We start from the raw sequence: 22171 nt of genomic DNA, 5'->3' as shown, positions 1-22171 counted from the left end.
ATTACCCCCACACTCAGCCTTCTTGTACAGTGCCACACGCCTCAAATTCCAACTCTCACCGTTAAATAGAGTCACAAACCTTTTATGGACAGACTTGACCTTAAATGGTCCCCTGAACTTTGTCAACCCGACGCCAACTCGACCAGGTTTGACTTTCACCCAATCATTCACTGCAAATTTACACCTTCCATCTGGTTCACTCACATTGTCAGGATTGTCAGGGCTAACGGGAACGTCAGCGTTCAGATACTCCTTCATCCATGCAGCGACAAGCTTGGTACCAGCTGAACGCCTCCTCATGACACTAAAAGGAATCATACCAGTCACACCATTTTCAGTAGTTCTGTAGGCCCAAACCAGGTCATTAACCAATCCTCTCACATCCGTCCTAGAAGAAATCGCCATCTGAATCGCACCTTTAACAATCCGGTTCGCCCTCTCGACTATTCCATTCCCCTGGGGGTTGTAAAGTGAGGTCCTTGAGTGTGCAATACCGCACTTTCCCAAGAAATTGGCCATCTCCAGGGAAGTCAATTGCGTCCCATTATCAGTGATAATCCTTGTTGGAAAACCTTCCTCTCTAAAAATTTCACTCAACACAGCAATGGTGCTGTTCGTAGTGATCTCCTTCATGAATTTAACTACCAACCACTTTGAAGAAACATCAACTACTACTAACCCAAACCTCATATCTTGACTCAACTGGTAAAACGGGCCAATGAAATCAAGACATATGGTGTGCCATGGACACCCTGGGTCTACTATTGAGCCACAACCAGCATGACTGCCGACTTTAAGCCTCTTCTCGCTCTCCAAGCAGTCTGTACATTTTTCCACCCACTGAGAGATTTCTAAGTCCATTCCGGGCCACCAAAAATTCTCCCTAACTCTCCTCTTAGTGAGGGACTGTCCTAGGTGACCCTTGTGGGCTAACTTAAATAGAGTAAACCTCACTTCCTGTGGAGGAATAAATGTATCTTCCATTAAAATCATGAAACCATCTTTGTCCAAGACAGACAATTGTTCCAGAACCTTCAAATATGGGCGAAGTGCAGGGGATAAGCAACTCTCTCTCCTTGGACCCTTCACAATCAGGTCTTTCACTTCACTCAACACCACGTCCTTAGCCATGGAGGTATTCCACAAACTCCTACTAATTGCTCCAGCACACATATCCACTACCTCATCCACAGCAGCCACAGACCCTTCTGAATTGAGTGATTCTACCCCTAACTTGTCTACCATCTCCCAAGATGAATCGGCCCAAGAACTCACTGATGCCATTACCAGAGCCGTTGACGAACTAGCCCCCCCCTCCTTGAAATCTGCAGCTAGACAGAAGCCATCTGCCCCCTGGTTTTCTGCCGATCTGAGGCTTCTCAGACAAAAATGCAGACAGAAGGAACGTGGCTGGCGTAAATCCTGGGATCACAAAGATAGAGAAGGCTATAAGAGCCTACTACGAGAGTATAAAAAGAGAGTCATCAAGGAAAAACAGGACTATTTTTCCAACCTAACCTGTTCTCTAACATCCTCCAAAGAGCTTTTCAAAATTGTAGACTCCCTCTGCTCTCTTCAGGTTCCTGACCCAGTAGTTGCTTCCCAGGAGCTATGTGATGACATATCAAACTTTTTCTACAAAAAGATAGACGATATTTACATAGCCCTAAAGTCGCAGAGGAACTTGCTTAGTTCTGAGGACTCCTCGCAAATTACACGACTGGAAGCTTGGAATAAAGACTCCCCTCAGTCCCTTGAACACTTCCCTGCTCTCTCTCTAGAAGATCTTAATAGCCTGTTGGATAAAACAAAATCTTCATCCCCACTTGATCCAGTTCCTCTGAAAGTACTTAAGAACTGCAGAGAGATCATTCTTCCCCCGATGCTGGAAGTAATGAATGGAGCCTTGGAACAGGGTATCTTTCCGTCACTCTGGAAGAGAGCCATCGTAAAGCCGCTTCTGAAAAAGACCACCTTAGACCCTGGAGTGCTGAAGAATTTTAGACCCATCTCTCTGCTGCCGGCCCCTGCTAAGATGTTGGAGACCCATTTGAATTTCCATCTTTCAAACTTCCTTGACACCTCAGGCTTCCTGGACAGGTCCCAACATGGCTTCAGAAAGCTGCATAGCACGGAGTCTGCCTTGACGAAAGTCATGGATAACATCCGCAGAAAAGTAGATTTGGGTCTCACCACCGTACTGGTGCTGCTAGATCTTTCAGCAGCATTCGACACCCTGTCTCCCCTGACTTTAACATCTAGGTTAAGGGAGGCAGGGGTAGATGGACCGGCGCTCAGCCTCCTGAGCTCCTTTTTACATCAACGAGAGCAGCGTGTCATGCTAGGTGAATACCTCTCCCCTGCTAAGTCTTTGCAATGTGGGGTGCCACAGGGGTCGGCATTGAGTCCGACCCTGTTCAACATCTACGTGGCCCCCCTTGCAAGACTAGTAAGATCTCAGGGGATGGAGGTAGTGTTGTATGCTGACGACACGCAGATTATGGTATCCCTGACCCACTCTGTAAGTGAAACTGCTTCTAACTTTAGGGCCTGCATGCAACTTGTTGCAGAGTGGATGGTCTCTAACTCCCTAAAGTTGAACGGGGACAAGACAGAGGTCCTGGTCTTTGGCAAGGACCAGGACATGTGGTCAGGTGATTGGTGGCCTCCTTCTTTAGGTAGCTGCCCTATACCTACACAATCTGCCAGGAACCTAGGCGTCATCTTTGACACCCAGCTCTCCATGGAGCTTCAGGTTAACAGAATGGTGGCTACCTGTTGGGGTGTCATCAAGACCCTGAAAAGGATCGTGCACTATCTGTCCCCACAGGCACGGAAACAGGTGGTGATTGCCCTTGTTGGCTCAAGGCTTGACTACTGCAACTCAGTATACGCCGGGGCCAACAAGGGCCTGCTTCAGCGTTTGCAGGTCATACAGAACGCTGCAGCGCGGTTTGCTCTCGCTTTGCCCTGGTTGGCATCTATGACCCTAGCGAGGAAGAACCTCCACTGGCTCCCCATTCCTTCAAGGATCACTTTTAAACTTCTTTGCCTTACATATAAGGCTCTAACTGCAGGCTCGGCTGATGCCCTTGGTTCATTACTCACCAGATATGTTCCGAGCAGATGTTTACGATCCAGCGAGCTTAATCAACTGGTAATTCCCAGAGCCAAGAAGGCTAGATGGGGGAGCAAAGCTTTCTCCATACTGGCACCTCTGACGTGGAATTCACTCCCCCTTGAAATCAAACTACTTCCTTCCCTCGACCTCTTTAGGAAGTCACTGAAAACTTGGCTCTTTATTAAGGCATACCAGTAGGCTCTGTTTCTGTCTGCTAACAGCTTTTTATTTGGCTTAGGCGCCTTGACGCCCACTGGGCATAGTTGCGCATTACAAATGATATTTCATTCATTCATTCAAGGTAGTGGAAGTCTAGAGAGTCCATCAGCTTGGCAGTTCCTCCAACCTGGAATATACTCAACAGTGTACAAATACTCTTGAATCCTAGCAGCGAGTCTAGCTAACCTCGCAGAACCCTTGCCAGCCCCACCAGGTGAAAGGATTTTAACTAAGGGTTTGTGATCTGTCAATAACGTAAACTTGAACCCCCACAAGTACATTCTGTAATACTCACAACCCCACGCTGCAGCTAGGGCTTCCCGCTCGATTATAGAGTAATTCCTCTCTGCCGTTGTGAGTGTCCTTGAAGCAAAAGCTACAGTCTTGAGTCCAGATTCATGTACTTGAGCCAAAACCGCACCAACCCCCACAGCACTCGCATCCACCGTCAAGACTGACTTACGGTTGGTGTCGAACGGTGTTAAGATGCCTGCCTCACAAATTTCAACCTTGATCTTTTTAAAACACTCTTCTTGTTCCACACCCCACACAAACTTGCATCCTTTCCTCAACAACACCTTGATCCCTTCGGTTTTCTCTGCAAAATCTCTTACAAACTTAGCATAGTACTCAATGAGGCCGAGAAAAGACCTCAACTGATCTTTGTCACACGGAGCTGGTGCATTCCTGATAGAGTCCAATAAATCTCTCTTGGGTTTAACCCCGTCAACAGACAGAGTATATCCAAGGTATTCAACTTCCTCCACCGCAAATTTACATTTCTCTTTCTTTAGAGTCAATCCGGCTTGTTCCATCCTCTCCAAAACAGTTTTTAAAATCAAATTGTGTTCTTCAACAGTCTCTCCAAATATCAAAACATCGTCCTGGAAATACACCACGTTGTTCACACCCTTCAGTACAGCCCCCATCATTCTTTGAAATACTCCAGCTGCAGAGGCAAGTCCGAAAGGCATACGTGTGAATTGACATATTCCCTCAGTTGTTATGAAAGCGGTCAATGCCTTGGAGTCTTGATGTAGCTTTATTTGGTGATAAGCGCTGCGGAGATCCAGCTTAGAGAAGTACTTTCCCCCTTTTAGTGACAAAACCAGCTCGTTGTTGTTCGGTAATGGGAAGTTGTCTACTACAATGTTCTGGTTCAGGGTGTGAAGGTCCACACAAAAACTGAATTTTCCGTCAGATTTGGTCGTAATAACTACGGGAGAAATCCAGGGTGACGTTTCGATCTGTTCTATCACCCCCTGGTCTAGCATCTCCTTCAACATCTTCTTCACTTCCTCACGTGCAATAAATGGAACCTTCCTCACCCTGTGTCGCATAGATACAGCATCATCACGCAGTACAATCTTATGCACATAACCTCTCAACTCTCCAATGTGCTCATCAAACAAACCATTCATCCCTTCAACAATTGAATCCGTGGTTATACTATCTACAACCATCACCTGTTGTGCTGCCCTGGGATTGATGATTATACCGAGGTCATACTGTTGCCCCCACCCCAAAATTGCAGGACCTGATTTGGCTACATACACCTTTCCTTTAGCGGAACGGTCCTTAAATGATATTACACATACCATAAATCCGATCACATCTATACTCTCACCCTGATACCCACAGGGACTAATATCACTAGCAAATAATTGCACGTCCTTCCAATTTTCTAAGTACATATCTTTGGGGATAATAGTCCACAATGACCCAGGATCAACCATCAACTGGATCTCTATTTTATCAATAAGGAATAGGGCTTTAGGCCTGTATCTTCTACCAGGCTCACCTTCGTTCACACCATCCTCACCCAAACACAATATTTTGTTGGCACCCTCAACACCAATAATGTCTCTCACTACTTCCCTGTTTTCCACAACAGCCACTTTATCAGCGTTTGCACCCCTACACATCTTGGCGAAATGTCCTTTCCTCCCACACTTTCTACACACTTTGTCAATTGCAAAGCATCTCCTGAAATCTGAACTATGGAAAGTACTCCCGCACCTACTGCACATCCTCCCTTGGAATCTATTCTTGTCAATGCCTGAAAACCCATTGTTAAATCTCCTCGGACCTCTCTCACCCAGATCTACACTTTTCTTGTTCACAGCAGCAACTTCATCATGTTCAACACAAGAAACTCCATTCCCTTGTACATTTTCCTTTGCGTTATCTTTTCTTTCCATCTCTCTCATACATGCATTCGATTCCTCAACTACTATCGCTATGTCAATAGCCATTTGCAAGGTAGGATTTTTTGCAGCCCACAGTTTTTCCTGCATCTTTTTATTCCGGCATTGTACTATCAACTGATCTCGTATCATTTCGTCTCTTATCTCTCCGAAATTACATTTAATGGACAACTCACGTAACCTAGCCACAAATTGGTCTACTGATTCCTCATTCCTTTGGGGTTGAGTGTAAAATTTATGTCTCGCCATGACGATGTTTACTTCCTTTGCATACTGCTTCTTCATACGAGCCTTTGCTTCTGTGTACACGTTGGTTATTGCCCTTCCATCTTGGTTTAGTCCTACCGGAAGATATTTAAAAGAAAGTTGACCTTCTTTGCCTAAATCACTTAACAAAAGGGCTTTTTTTCTAGTTGCACTGAAATCCTTCCTATCAAGTGCTTCTATATAATTCTAGAAAATGTCTATCCATTCATCCCACTCAATGGGTGGATCTCCAGTAGTTTGTAGGAACATAGGAGGTACAATAACATTAAGGTTCTCCATTTCAAAAGTTTTTTTTTTTTAATTGCACACTCTCGATATATTGCTTATAAAATAAAATATATATTTTTCTCAATCCTTTAAGTTCAGTATATTAAAGTACTATTCCAAAAAGATGCTTTAAGTAGGCCATTCAGTTTAATGTCATAAAGTACACAGTCTAGTAATATGGATTGTGTCAGAGACTACTTGACATTCTGGTTACCCTTGAGCCTTTAAAGTGTACTTTTGATTTCTCCAAATAATTTTCTCACTGTTTAAATCACCTCCTTTGTTGTTTGCTGTCGCTCGTCTTTTGGAAAATTAGCCACGGAAAGTGTCCTTTGCCAGCTACTACGATGCTTGTATGACGCGTTGTTTAGTTACTGGAAACAGCGCTCGTACAACGCGTTGCCTAGTTACCTTGTAAACAAAATGGCGTCTCCGTTGCGTCGATGCGTCATTTCCGCCTGACGTTGCCTGACGCTGGTCTCCGATCTACTTCCTGCTAGACGTTCAGTGTGACGTCTACGGTGCGAATGGCTTGGTTCGAGCGGTGACACCAGGTAGGCGCTGTCTGCTCGCGCTGCTCGCGCTCGTACTTAAAGGATGCCGACAGATTTAAAAGATGCTTGGTTCGAGCTGTGACACCAGGTAGGCGCTGTCTGCTCGCGCTGCTCGCGCTCCTACTTAAAAGATGCCGACAGATTTAAAAGATGCAGCAGACTGTTTTCCGACGATTACAATTCACGTTAATGATCAATAGAGTATAAATTGTGCATTTTGTTTCGAACTAAGTAGTCAATCCATAGGCAATCAAAAGGGAAAGTAATGGTCCGTTTAAATTCCAATTAAATGCACAGTTTTAATGACGATTCTCCGCTACTCTTAAGGGACACAGTCTGACTCAAAATTAGGTTAAAAGGTCTCTCAAACTCACCAGTAGTTTGAATAAGGTGCCAAAGCCAAAGGTCGATTTCCTTTACTCTTTTGTAGTTCTTCTTTTCCCAAAGAATGTCTCTTTCCTTACTTGAACTTTTCCATGAAGATAATGCACTTTTCCTCAAAGTGACTTGAATTAATTCTTGTGAGATTTTCTTCTGGTGATTTCCTTTCCTTTAAGTTTCAGTTTCTTTTCTTTTCTTTTGTCAAGTTCTTCACCAGTCTCAAATATTTTTTTAAATTGCGTGGTTCTTCTCTCACCAGTGGAGTTCTTCTCCCTCTGTAGTTGTTTAGCTCGCCCTGCTCATCGTCGCCATGTGTAGTAAATGAAGTAATGAGGCCAATGGAGGAATATAAGGCATTTATTATGCACTACAGAGAATAACTGGTGTTCCCATCAGAAAGCAGGGAGCTAACTGACTGGGGAGAACACAGTGGAAGATGACATCAGGAAAATGGAATGTAAGACTTAAAGGGGTACAGCAAAACATAAGTGCAGAGAATACAACATAATACTGTAAGAATGTGCTGCATTATACAGTATAACTTGCCTTTTTTTGGTTCAGAATTTAGTCAACCCTGCCGCATATATGGTGCTCCTGTGCCACATAATTTAAGTGGCCCTAGTTTTGATGCCACTTCCCTCCCCTAACAATAGTAAGCATTATCATATTCTGCTGCACATCTGCATGTATAGTAGCTATAAGTAAAGGTATTTGCAGATAACCAGGGTTTAAGAGATTAAATGAACATAATGACATATAATCAGAATGAACATGTCTTGTCACCAGTACCTCAATTGTTTTTCTTTGTACTGTCACACGTGACACGTGAAATAATTAGTAGTGCGTTTTTTAGATCAATTACGGTATTCTGTGATAACATTGAATTTGGCCCTTGCACTTTAGTAATAAATGTGTGAACTTGTTTTCTGGAAATTGCTGCAAGCAATTGTCCCACTGCCAAGGGGAGGTCGGTGTGTGCATGTGTGTGTTTCCTATAAAACACCCACACCCCACAGAAATGAAAACAAATGTGGCCTAATAACGTTATTTCAAGCAAATATATTAATAAACACACATTCTAATATTTATAACTAAAATGCAAAATTAAAATCTCATGAAATTACAACAATATATCAAAAGTGATGTAGGTTGGTCACTGTTTATGGCCTCACAGATTACGTGACAACCGTGTGACACAGCATTCGGCCTCTTCTATGGTGGGTTGCCCATGGCACAAATGTAACCCCTTCCATCCTGGCACTGGTAAACCCACATGAACAATGCCTTAGCATGAACCATTTATGCTTATGTGCAGTTTGTAATATGCTAGTTAGCACAATTTTTTAAAGGGGCACGTGACCCACTTGAGGATTCATCTCTCGGGAGTTATGGCCTCTCACCCGCTCAACAATGGTAATAAACAGCAGCTTACATTCTGTGCATCAACTGAGTGTGTGCATACATCAGACAGACCCACCGGCCATCAGACAGACCGATAGCAAGATAGAAAGCAGACAGTCAGACAGACAGATATTTATTTAAGGGTTGCAAAAAAGAAGCGAGACTGGTCCATCAGAGGCCGGCAGAATGGCAGAGGGGGTGTTTGTTATCTTAGGCAGACGACACGAGGCTCTGTGCATTACCCAAGACGCCCACAGAGCTGCCCGGGCTTTTCGCTGAAATTATTACACATCATTGTACAAGGATATCTGCGTTGGCTGCCCCAGGTGCTGTGTGCTCCAGATTTGGAACACAAAGAAGTCTTGCGACTGTGCACTGAAAGGACCACTTGGCATCTCCACAGCCTCCTCTCCACAGCAAAGACACACATGCAGAGAGGCAGCCCCATACGCTTCCAAACCACATACACTCAGGCAGAATCTCGCTGAGACAAGCAGACACACAGGTAGACACAATGACAGACACTCGGAGAGCCCGACACACACTCACACACAGATACATACTCTCACCTAGACACGCAGACACTCAAGCAGACACATTTACAGACACTCAGATAGGCAGACACACGCACCACGCATACACCCAAACACACTTAAACACTAGCATCTAGACACACAGACACACGTACAGACACATACAAACACACATACACACACGCACCGAGGTGCAGACGCAAGCACACACACACACACACAAGCAGACACACATAAACACTGGCTGAGACACAGACACACAGACACACACAAGAACACACCGACGCAAATACAGACACGGGCACATACACAGACAACCCACATACAGATACACATTCAGTCTCGTAGAAAGGCACATACACATGCAGACACACCGAGGAGAGCCCAATGGGAGTTCTGAGAGTGAAGGCTGTGTGTGAAACAAAAGGAGGACATATCAAGGTGCAGTTCTATGGGTGAAAAAATCATTGGGAAATAAAGATTTGAAGTGTAAGAGTGGGTATATTAGGGAGAAAATACAAGGGTGGGGATGTAAGGTGGGAAGTATTTAATGCGAAATACGAAGTTGGAGAAAACAGAGGCAATAAACGTATGGAAATAGCTGACTCGGTATAACTCCAAGTACCCAGGCCGGCTGGCCGTGTTGTGCTACGGTAGACCTGAAGGACCAGGCCACGCCCACCCTGCCCACCACTGAAGCCAGAGTGACGCCATCTTACGAGGGGAAGAGAGGTGGCGAACCCTGAAGATAACTGTTTAGAAAAGAATACAAAGGCCAGCAGTTAAAGACCAGGGAGTGACACAGGATTTATTGCAACACCCGCTGTGTCTGCTGAATTCACAGTTAAACCAGAGACGTCGCAGGTACAGGTAGTCTGTAAGAAGCAACTATGGAAACAAACCACCAAGTGAAAGGGATCGCGAGCGCGATCAAAGGCGCAAACAGGAGTTGTGTGCGCGTGCGAAAGAGCTCAGCAACAGCTCGTGCTTGTGCGGTGAATGTGAGAGCACCCGATGGCAGCTATGCACGTCATGCGCGCGCTTGTGCGCGTGATAGTAAGCTGGTCGCCGGGAAAGTAGCACTTTCCCAAGCAGCTACTAAATGTCTTGGCCAGACCAACTCATGCGCTGGATCAGGCTGAGACCTAAAAAATGGATCTTGGCACACATAGATATCTTCTTAAAGGAAATATTTATTCTGGTAAAGGGCCCACAACCGCTTCCATGCACAGCAGCACATCAAGTGGTTCTCCTTTTGGAGAACAACTTTCCGACCTGATTGCACAAGGCCCACTCGGCGACTCCAATAACCTAATTCTTGGGGATCTGAACCTTCGCTGGAATGAGACACACAATCCCCTAATCCAATCGTTATCCAGCCTCCTTCATGATAACAACCTGCAACAACATTGCACAGAGGAGACTCATTACAAAGGAGCCACACTGGATGCTATCATCTCACAAAAGAAATCAATCACGATCAACCACATCCTTCCCGTCGACTGGTCAGACCACCACATGATCCTCTTTCATATCAATCACCCCATTACCTCACATAAACCCCCACAAGACCCCCCCCAAATGGACAAGAAACCACTCTCAAATACCCCTGGATATCCTGGATGTTCAGTTAAGCTCTCTTCTTCCGGCCAATAAAGCGCACCTTTCCACCAATGAGCTCCCCGACTGCTACAACTCCGAGCTAGTGTCCATACTCGACAAACTTGCGCCACTAAAGCTCAAAAGAAGCAGAGTTATCCCTTCCAGAACGTGGTTCAACGCTGACCTCAACGCAGAAAGGAGAACTCTAAGAGCCAAGGAAAGAAAGTGGAGAAACAACCCAACGGCCATCCTTCGTGATCAACTGAAAGCAGCCCGCAGGAAATACAACAACCACATCAAAAACAAAAAATCCAGCTTCTTCCGCGAGGCTCTGGACCAAGCCAAAAATAGACCGAAGGAACTTTACAGCATCATCAGGCAACAAACGTCCAAACCACTGTCTTCTTCTGTGCTAGCGTCCAAAGATCTTTGCAACAATTTCGCCCACTTCTTCAACGAACAGATCACAAAAATTGAACTTTCACTTGACCCCAACAATTCACACCCCAAGAAGACCAGTGCGGCTGCTCCGCAGGCTCTCTCTCCTGGCTCTCTGAGCACCCCCTGGCTTAGCTTCCGTCCGTCCCAGACGCAGAGATAATCTCGCTGATCTCGTCCTCCAAACCATCAGCTCATATCTCTGACCCCATTCCTCCCTCACTAATCATGAAAATGAAACACTCTCTTGCACCTATATGGGGCAAAATCATAAACAGCTCCCTAAAAAATGGAGTGGTCCCTGACTGCCTAAAAATTGGGCAAGTTACCCCCCTGCTGACAAAAACCAGGTCTTGACTCAACAGACCTGAACAACTTCAGACCAATATCCAACCTCCCTCTACTAGCCAAAACATTGGAACGATGTGTACTCCTGCAACTGACTCACCATCTGGACAACATCAATCTCCTAGACCCCCTCCAGTCTGGCTTCAGACAAGGATTTAGCACAGAAACAGCGATGCTGAACATCATAGACGATATCCACGGATCTCTAGATTCAGACAAATGCTGCCTCCTCATTCTCCTTGACCTTTCTGCAGCATTCGATACGGTGGATCACAAACTCCTCACCAAGGCTCTTCAAGAAAGAGCAGGCCTCGGCGAAGTAGTTCTCAAATGGTTCTCCTCATTCATACACAACCAAACACAAATAATAAAAATCAAGAATTTCACCTCCGAAATCCAACAGGTCAATAAGGGCGTCCCCCAAGGTTCAGTGCTCTCGCCCCAGCTCTTTAACATCTATATGGAACCACTCTCCAAGCTACTCAGAAAAGCCAACATTCGCTTTCACCTCTACGCGGACGATACACAAATATATCTGGAAACTTCCTCTCTCACTGACATACATAGACTAAATGCTGTCCTGAAATATGTTCAACAATGGCTGACAAACAATCACTTGAAACGGAATCCAGACAAAGCTGAGACACTCCTCATCTCGAACAAGGAAGACAACCCGCAAATCACTGAATGGCTAAAAGCTATTGATGCGCTTAAAGGAAATCTTACTCTAGCCGACTCTGTTAAATCTCTTGGCATCATCATAGACCCCAAACTAAACATGGTAACACAAATCAAGAATGCAGCCAAAGGTGCTTTCTTTAACCTCAGACTGTTGAACAAGATCAAACCCTACATTCCTAACAAGGATCTCAAACTGGCCACTCAACCCATGGTACTGTCAAGGCTAGACTATGGGAACGCAATCCTAACAGGCATCCCAAAATCGAACTTGGCACCGATCAAAACAACCCTACATGCTGCAGCTAGAATGATTACCGGCATCAAAAAATCGGATCACATCTCCCCAGCACTCAAGGAACTCAAATGACTCCCAGTAGAAATGCGTAGTTACTTCAGAACGGCCTGCCTAACACACAAAGCCCTCCATACCGGCAAACACGAATACCTGGCAAATAAACTCAAAAAAGCAGGCCAAGCCAGGAATCTGAGAAGCTCTAACTCCTTCCTGCTCATCCTACCCAAAACCAGAAAGAAAAGAACAGCGGACTGCTCCTTCACTGGAAATGCCCCCAAAATCTGGAACTCCATCCCCCCACACATCTGAACTATTCCTTCTTTTGTGGAATTCAAAAGGCAACTCAAATCCTTGTTCCTGATCCGCTCCCTTGGCTGCGGATAACCGGGGTCAGCATGCAACCCCTGAACTATGTGACTACAGTGAATCCCATAACCAAAGAAGCTCGGCAACTCACCCATGTTCCGCTTACAATGTCACTCTTTGAATGCTTATACCTTACATATGTTATGTTCATGTTTATGTTTATGTTATGCATATGTTTATACAGATTTTTGTCATTCTATTACTGTAAAGCGCTCTGCTACCTCCGGGTCTTGACAGCGCTATAGAAAACTTCCTGAATAAATAAATAAATAAAGTGTCTGCTTATATGCTCACACTCTAGAATCCCCATACATGACACAGGAAAATTCCACACAAAAAAATGATGAATGGAGGAAAGCAAACCCCGTAATAAACGAGAGTACAACTACAACATTATACCCATAATACACTAGAGTGCTAAGATTCTTAGATTGAGAGAAAAGTGGGGCCTTAGGGTCATGTTGCTGGAACTGGAGCAGTTGAATTTAAAGTTTTTGTCTATGGAGTAGGCTGGAGTAAATAAGCATTGTGGTGTTTAAACATATATAAAACACATATGTTAAAACAAAATTGAGCAGAAGTACAGGGTTTAAGTCATTTATGGCATAATATATTTTAAAGGGATCAAAATAGTTCATAAAAGTTTTTAATAGAATTCAAAGGTTTTTTTTTAAGTTCTCCATTTAAATGGATGGGAGTATATAGTTTATTTTATTAGTACAGGAAGCTATGTATAGGTAGATCCCGTATTTTAAACAAATCTATTTGTTCTCCAATGGGTAGTGAGACCCTGCAAATGAGATGCTATTTGGACATTTAATTTGATCTTTTTATACTTTTCCTCGTTTTTTTGTGAGTAGTTGCATCTCACTGCATGAATGTGCACTGGATTCCAATTAAGAAGCATTGCTAGTTGAATATAAAGAAAGTATAATACACATTTAAAGATGTGTTTTTCTATATCAAATATTGCTCTGTATACCTTTTAAATTACTGCTGTGAAGGTTATTTAATTAAAACTTATTTTAAAATAATTAACTTGGACAATTTGACATAACAGTGAGGCTGCTATTTTTAAGCACTGAACACTACAGAATTTTCACAAACTGCGGAATAATTACAATTTTCTAGTGCAAACATGTGGACTTGTTTATTTCAGGACCTTGCAGCAGCAGAGATCAGCAGCATTTTCAGGGACATATTCACCTATCTGTACAGGAAATTTAATTATTGTTAAACTGTCTTCTCCAGCAGCTTGTCGACCGGTGCAGGCACATTCTGTAAGCTAGGTTTACATTCTAGCCCTTTATTTGAACGCTATGATCTTCATACGATGCTGTTAGTTAAAGGAGGGGTAGCAATGTTTGTGTTGAGACTGTAAAAATGCTTGCCTTCAGTACTGTGAATCTCCTGAGTTGATACTAACAGCTAGGAGTCAATGAAAAGGCAGCATTTTTAGTGTATACAGCTGTTAAGTTACAATCATGCATTTTGATGCTAGGATTTCTGCTATTAGATTTGAATATTTCATGAGTGTTGTGCTAACTTCCTTTCAGAGTATTCACACAAACGGCAATAATATTCAGGGCCACTGAAATTATGCAAAGCAGGGGCGTTTTTCGCACATAATTATGGTTTGCTGCATTTGCCACATAATCCATCATCCCCTGCATAATCGGAAGATTTTAGCAAAAAGAAATGTTGTTTCTAGCTCAAACGAATCCAAAGTTATTAAACGTGTGTGCATGCTTTGGAAGGTTGCTTATTTCTGCATTTGGATGTTAAACTGGTACCACTGAGGTGAAATATTTGCCTAGACAGTATTACCACTTATAAACCACTAGACCTGACCAATGCAACAACTGTTATCTTTGCCAATATTGTTTTAGCCATGTTGTACACCAGCGTGGCTGCTGTTTATTCATGTAGAGCAGAGTGTTATGGAGGGAGTAGAGTGTCGTACAGTGGAGTAGAGTGTCACGCAGTGGCGTAGTGTGTTGTGTAGTGGCATAGGATCAAGTGGCGTAGAGTGTCATAGAGTGGAGTGGCGTAGAGTTGAGTAAAGTTGTGTAAAGGGAGTTGCGCATAGAGGCATAGACTAGAGTGTTGTGGAGTAGAGTGGAGTCCATTGTCGTAGAGTGAAATGGCATAGAAGTGGAGTAGAGTTTCATAGAATGGATTTGCATAGAGTGTTGCAGAGTGGCGTAGACTGGCATGGACTGTTGTGGAGGGATTAGAGTGTTGTACAGTTGACCGGCATAGAGAGGAGTAGAACGTCGTGGAGTGGCTCAGAGTGTCATACAGTGTGTTATGAGTGTTGTGGTGTAGCGTGTCATAGTGTCCTAGAGTAGAGTAGCGTAGCGTAGAGTGTCTGATAGTGGATTGGTATAGTGTCTTATATTATACTATTATAGAGAGAAGTAGTGATGTGTAATAGAGTCTCTAATAGTGGACTGGTGTAGAGTGTCATAGGGTAGAGAGTTGTAGAGTGGAATGGCATAGAGTGGACTAAAGTGGCCTGGAGTAGCATAGAGGGAGTTGCGTAGAGTAGAACAGTGTTATACAGCAGAGTGGCGTGGAGTGTGTGCCATAGAGTGGCTTAGTGGAGTAGATGGCATTTAGTAGGGTAGAGAGAGTTGTGTAGAGTGTTGTAGAGTGGAGTTGAGTGTCATAGAGTGGAGGGACGTGTCATAGAGTGGAGAAGCGTGTCGTTGAGTGGCGTAAAGGGGCATATAGTGGAGGGGAATGGAGTGGTGTGACGTACAGTAGAGTGGCGTGGCATAGAGTGGTGGTGTGTGCCATAGAGTGGAGGGGCATAGTGGAGTGTTTAAAGTGTCTTAGAGTGGAGGGCCGTGGAGTGTTATAGAGTGGCATAGTGTGGAGGGGCATAGAGTGAAGTTAGTGTTGTGGCGTGGTGTAAAATGGAGTGACATAGTGCGGAGTATTGATTGCGTTGTAGCACATTGCCATTACAGACAACAAAGTTTCAGTTGAAATAACCTTAAATTTGCTTAGACATACAGTTTTACTGATAAAAGTATATGGCTCACAAACGTGAGCTATAATACATGGAAATGTTCACTTAGAGTATTGATTTGTTTTGATCATATTAACATAATTTGTTTCCACCACACTTCAAAATTACAAACAAATGTGCTTCAATTGTGCTTTCCTAGTTATGATATATTCTGAAATATCTGCATAGTTCATTTACAGACATTTCAATTTTGTTTAGTGCTGAAAAATGGCTTTCCTTTCACAGCAAGATTGTTGGGTAAATCCTCACACTTTGAAGTCAGAGAACGAAAAGTAAACAAAGCTCCCTTGGAAGACATAGCATGACAATTGACTTATGCCTCTGAATGCAAAGCAAATGTGACATTATAAGAACAAGATTTAAAGGCCTGTTTACAGAGAGCGATCAATTTTGGAAGAATACAGGAATTAGGCTTTGATCCACGGTAGGGACGAAGTCAAGCTGCACAGCTTAATGCAAATAAAGCCAGCAAATAGACCCCAAACAAATGTGACTTATAAACAGAAAGCCAGTGGTAAGCAATGGGCATAATGTATTTCCAGGGAAGCTTTCAGAATGTCTCCAAGAAGTCGTTAGCATACCAGACAGCTTCACCTAAAAACACTACAAAACAATGAAGTAATCCTGTCAAAAAATGAGCCGCATTATGCCTCATAATTTGTCTTTTCTTGCTGCATAATTTAGTCCGTGCTGCCACATAATTTGGCGCTCTCATTCCATGTAATTCCAGTGGCCTTGGTAATATTGCATTTGCGATCTTGCTGGTTTAATATCAAATGTTATGACTTTAAAAAAAAAAATCCAAATGAATCTGACTTGTAGTTCTAGAATGTTTCACATTGGACCCATCGTTAGGTCATTAAAGAACCAGGAAGCCTATAACATCTATTTTGGTGCTCTTTAACATTTTCCTTGGATTACTTGTTTACTTCATATTGATGACCAAAGTAATGGTTGTGTTTAGTTTAATATGCCATCTGTTGCTTCTCTCCTAGGACTACGGGTTGTTATGTTGCTTACCTCTGCCTTGATGGTAATAGGAGCAGGACTAAGATGCGTCCCAGTTTCTAATGTAATAATTAAACAAAGGTAAGGGATGCTCTCTTTTAAATTATATTTTTATGCTACCATGCTTCTGCTTTGGGATGTTCAATTTACTGCCATCACAATTTTGGTAACTTTGTTATTTGTGTTCTGTAAATGTACTCTTTCAATACACTAGCACATTGGAGAAGCAGTAGCTAGGCTTGCTCCTTTGAATACATTTTTCACAAATGTTTTAATGTCCATTGTGTTATGTAAGTTATCTCATAACATGAACACAGCCCAAATCTGTTTTATTGTTGCTAGGGATTAATTTAATACACTTTGTCCTGCATACCACTGGTTAAAAGGCCATATCTTAAGTGCCCTGTGAAATTTTAAATGAGGATGCTTCAAGTAAGTTCTTAGGCAGAGAGTTCCAGAGAAGTGCAATTTGGATGCCTGTGGTTGTTGCCAAGGGGTGGTGGCGGGAGGAGACTGAGAATACACCCTGTCAAGGAGTGCGAGCTAGCTGAGTTTGTAGTCCTGCAGTGGTCCATGGTCAAAGAAAGTTAGCTCGATCAGCCTGCAGAGATTTATAATAGCCTCGGACACACTAGAAGCTAATGAAGAGAGTTCAGACTTGTGGAAAGAGTCATAGGTTTTGGGGTTTCAGTTGGATTCTTACACCTCTATTCTGGAGTCACTACACGCACTACATTAAATATCTGCAAAGATATAGCCTTTATCTCGATTTTAAGGCACGAAGTCCGAGAAATTTCTCTTCATATTATCACTCTTGTGACCGAAATTGCTTCACATGTAGAGAGACAAGTTTAAGATCAGGAGGGATGTGGTCAAACTTGCTAGACATGAGTAGTTCAATAGAAGATGGAGACTTCTGAAATCGTTTTTACACATTCAGTGTCTCTTTCTAGGTGTTCACTGCTTTTCCTTCAGAAGCAGTGAAACCTGTAGTTTATTTAACCGCCATTCTTCTTCCTGCACCATGCCCCGATGCCCGTCTGCAGTCTAAACAACTTTGTTCGTTCATGCGCGTTCTTTATTGATGTTTTAGTTGTTTTGATCTGTTGCTTGAAGCTTTTCAGACTGTCAGCAGAGATTTTAACTATGTCGTACATGGTGGTTCATCTTCTATTTTCGATTATGTTTTTGTACAGTTTTTTCTTAAGTTTGATTGTTGAGAAACAAATTTTCATGCACATATCCTTTAATACGGTTTAGGGTCCAATAGGCACTAATGCACATTTGTCCTACTTGTGTCACAAGTTTTGTGCATCTGCTTGATGAATGTGTGGGGTTTGTAGGTGAACATTGTACATAAGCACTCTTCTTCCATACTTAGCTGTGTAAAATGATTTGCATGCATACATATCTCCAATATAGAGATCACAAAGGACACCACCGTGATGCCATGCTCCCTTCCTCTTGTGCATGACATACAGGTGTCTTGAGAACTCATGGACTTCTAGTCACCAACAACTACACTCCCAACCTCATTGTGAATTTGATTTTTACTGAGAGGTGATGTTGCTTATTTTAATTTATTGCTGTGAGTGTATTAGGACTAGAATTTGGACTACCAGACACATTTGTAGTCCACCAAGTGGGATCTAAATGTGGGGAAATTGAAATGAGTGAGAAATTCAGTTTTGAGCCATGTCTACTAGTGAGATTTGCAATATCCAGTTAAAAATGCATCACAGTGCCTTTTTTATTTTAGCCCGTGGTTCAATAAAACATAGACAGAGAATCCATCATGGAACTCTGAGAAACAGTGCCTCAGTGCTGATGTTTTCCCCCAGTGTTTTAGGGCACAAGCCCTATTGCAACTGCTTTGTTTTTGTTGCACCAGCCCATACTTTCTATAATCAGTCTGCTACCCAGAGCAAGAGTAAGAAATAATGAAAAGGGAGAAAGAAGCAAGGGAAAGATTAGGTAGAAAAAGTAAGACAAAGCGAGAGAGCAGGGGAGGAAAAAAAGCACAGAAGAATACCGTAAGTGTAGGGTGGCAGAAGAAAGAGGCATGAAATGAAGTTAAGACTAAGATAACCTGGGATTCGGAAAGCCTGGCATTCAGCAACCCCAGTGTGTGCCTTAGTAAAACTGAGCCCCTACACTTGTATGTATCTATTGATCTAGGTATTTATTTGTTCGTTTGTGTAAGTTTTTGTCAAATTAATCACAGTGGTTAAGAAAAAGAGAGGCTGGGAAAAAGGAAAGTAGCTATTGCAATGTGCAGGCCCACATAAAGCAGCACCACACTGCTTAGTTGTTAGGCAGCACTTTAAAAAATATATGCAATGCTACAAAATCAAGGCGGTGGGGTCCATGAAGATACACAAGATGGATTGGTGGCGTGAGTGTGGAAGCAGCTCAGCAGCACTACTAGATTACAAAACAAAAGAAATAAAATTTATATTTACGGGAGGGGAAGCGAAAGACAATCTGCATGATTTATGAATTATTTGTTTATTTGCCCTTACCACCATCTCTGGTGGAATCTTTTGTTTTAACCAAAGCGACATTGGTGAAAAACCTGGGTGAAAATCTTCTCCATCAACATTTTCAAACATTAATTCAGCCACCAAAACCAATGATGGTTCAGAGACACATATCCATGTTTTCCAACAGGAAGCTGTCTGTTCCCCTACCGCCAAGATCTCATGACACAGCATGAATGTCTATTCCAGAGTTCCACACTCCTGTTTCTCAAACTTCAGGGAGCTGAGTTGTTCACACCCATCACAGACACAAAGAAACAGGTCACTATGCCTATACATGGATGACTTTTCAGACTCCGAATCATCCCCTTCATATATATGGCTCCCGCTTTCTCCCCTCCAAGGTCATCACTGATATATTGTATCATCACCTTTGTTATGTATTAGTCAAAGGAGCAAAAAAGCTAAACACTCTAATGACAAGCTTCATCAAGCTTCAGTATTGGTGATTATGAGGACACTACAGATATGAGTTTCTCCCAGCCTTTACTTCCATTGGCATTGCAGAACTAGTGGAAGAGAAGTTTCTCTCTCCCTCACCCACAAGAAACATTACTCCAAGGCTCATAAAGAAAGATAAGTCACAGGTTCATGACGCTGTATACCCATAACAGAAGCTCAAACCCGATGTTCTATTGGTTCTGTAGTCAGAAAGAAGCACACTTCTTGATTGGATGTTCCAGGACAAGTACTGAAACATGCTTTACACTTAATTGGAACTGTAAGTTAATAGATGCTGCTGGCAGAGAGTTATGGAATTTTTGTTACAGTTTTTAAAGCAGCAAGCACAACAGCATTTTTAGGAAGGCATGACAGAGCACTGTATAATTTGCTTCAAGGTTTTGCTGGTTTTCTCAGCAAGAGTGAGAAAACAAGACTTCTTGCAGTAGGTCCAGGAGGGCATGCTACTCTCAAGCCAATAACTCCTTAGTTGACAGCATACTTGGTGGTTTACGTGTTCTGTCAAAGTACCGTCTTAGAAGGTCATCTTGGTTGCATTTAAGATTGCTAATGAAATGCAATGAATGAAAAGCGAAGAAGCTCTAAAAGCTGTGGACTTTGAATAAAAGAAAAACAAAAGTAATTGCAATTTAGTCACTGATCTCTGCAAGGCAGAATGATCCAACCCAGAACTAGCAGCAAAGGTAGACATACAACAAAACTAAAAGAGGCCATGAACAGGAGCATTTGTTATCTTCTAGGACACCACTAGCTTATTTACTGACTAATACTTCCCCACCTCGTCTTCCTTGTGTGCCACTCCAATGGAAGCTGGATTCTCAAAGAGAGGCAAGCTATTAATACAACAAGTGGGGTTTAAACACTTTTCAAAACGGCAATGCATTTTGGTCCAAAAAAACCCACCTTCCATCCCTCCAAAGAGTGCCCCAAAATACCAGCTGCATCAGAAGGAAGCTGCAATTTTTTTTTTTACAAAAAAGCACAATAGAACCTGCGTCTTTATCTCAAAGATGAAAATGCATCTATTTATGGTATTTTGGGGCTAGCAAATGGGTCTAAATTTAGAATTCAGGTAAATTTTCATATCTAAATTTCCCATCAAAACGTTCAGATGCTGACCTTTCACCATATGTTTCTCCATCTGAGGAAACAATTGGATGTGTGCAGTCCATTTCAAAGGTGCTTAGTTTCACAATTTGGTGGCAAGGAAATACATATCATTTCCACTATTAGAGCTGTCAGCCTTTGGGTAGGTCTTCCCCCAAATGTTTTACATTCCTCCTCCATTTTTGCTGATCTTGTTTTTGCTGGTTCTAGGACTCTACATGCTTTACCACTTCGAGCCAGTGCTAAAGGACATGTACTCATCCCTTCAATTCTGGTAACATAGGATTTTCCCCAGTTGACTTGTTTAATGTACTTAGAAGTCCCTTTTAAGGTGGTACTACATGTTCCCAGGGCCTGTAAATTAAACTCTACTAGTGGGCCTGAACCCCTTTTGTGCCTGCCACACACTTAATTAGCTCTTTAAACATTTCTCCGGCATGTCATTGCAGCTTGTGTGTACAGTTTTTAAACTGCCATGTCAACCTTGCAAAATAAACCTTTTGCCAGTTCCAAAATCGTTCTTTTTAGTACGTAGTACCCCTAGGGTAGGCCCTGGACAGTCCAGAGGTTAGGATGTAAGGTATTTATAAATTAGGGCATATACTTTTAAGCTTTATATGTCATGATAGTGAGGATCTCTTACATTTATTTATCTCTACTGCAAGTCCTATGTATCCCAGATGATTACATTATAGTTATCTTATTACATTTAATAAGATAACATTATAGTTATTTTATTACATTTAATAAGCTGTAATTTGCAAATGGGAGCTGGTAACAAGTTAATGTTTGGTGTCTTTGGAATTGCAGTCAAAGTTGGATTTTTTAAATTACAATTTAGAAAATGTCACTTTTAGAAAGTTGGCATTTTCCTGCCTTAACCATTTAGTTCCTGTAGCCTGCGTCTGGGTCGCATGACTTGGTGTAGCTGACGTTGGGCTTTATGTATTTCTCCTAGACAGCAACACACAAAAAGCTTTGGTGTGCCTGGATGGGCCATCAATGACTGGATGGGAGCGCGGACCTCATCTCAGTCCTGCTTACACTTGAAGAGGCTATGCCCTGACTCCAGACAAAGGGCTCCATACCCCTTGTACTTAGTCTCGAGCCAGGACAGGGAAAGCAGGATGCTTGTGGACTTCCAAGCGAAACCGCTAGAAGAGTCTTCTCTTCTTCAAAGGCACGAATGGGTATAGATACTGGCCCTCAGACACCAACTCTTCAGTACACTTCTGGACCTGTGAATACCCTGCCAGAATGAAGAACTGCTGTGCTGCTGAAACGGCTGCCACTCTGCTGGACAACTGCTATGAAGGACTGCTGCCCTGCTGTCAAGA

The 22171-nt window shown here is 42.8% G+C and overlaps 1 protein-coding gene across 2 annotated transcripts in view; it reads left to right on the top strand.

Annotated features, from left to right (window-relative positions):
* The window catches only part of SLC49A4 (solute carrier family 49 member 4), a 530561-nt gene that overhangs the window by 96965 nt on the left and 411425 nt on the right, over positions 1-22171 (top strand). For both annotated transcript variants that reach the window (XM_086957070.1, XM_086957071.1), the window contains exon 2: positions 16713-16806. In XM_086957070.1, coding sequence (XP_086813196.1) covers positions 16713-16806 — 94 coding nt within the window. The remainder of the gene's footprint in view (positions 1-16712; positions 16807-22171) is intronic.

The sequence above is a fragment of the Lissotriton vulgaris genome, chromosome 2_1, assembly GCF_964263255.1.
Source record: "Lissotriton vulgaris chromosome 2_1, aLisVul1.2, whole genome shotgun sequence".
Taxonomy (NCBI): domain Eukaryota; kingdom Metazoa; phylum Chordata; class Amphibia; order Caudata; family Salamandridae; genus Lissotriton; species Lissotriton vulgaris.
The sequence above is the reverse complement of the archived record's forward strand: the minus strand, read 5'-3'. Positions and strand labels throughout refer to the sequence as shown.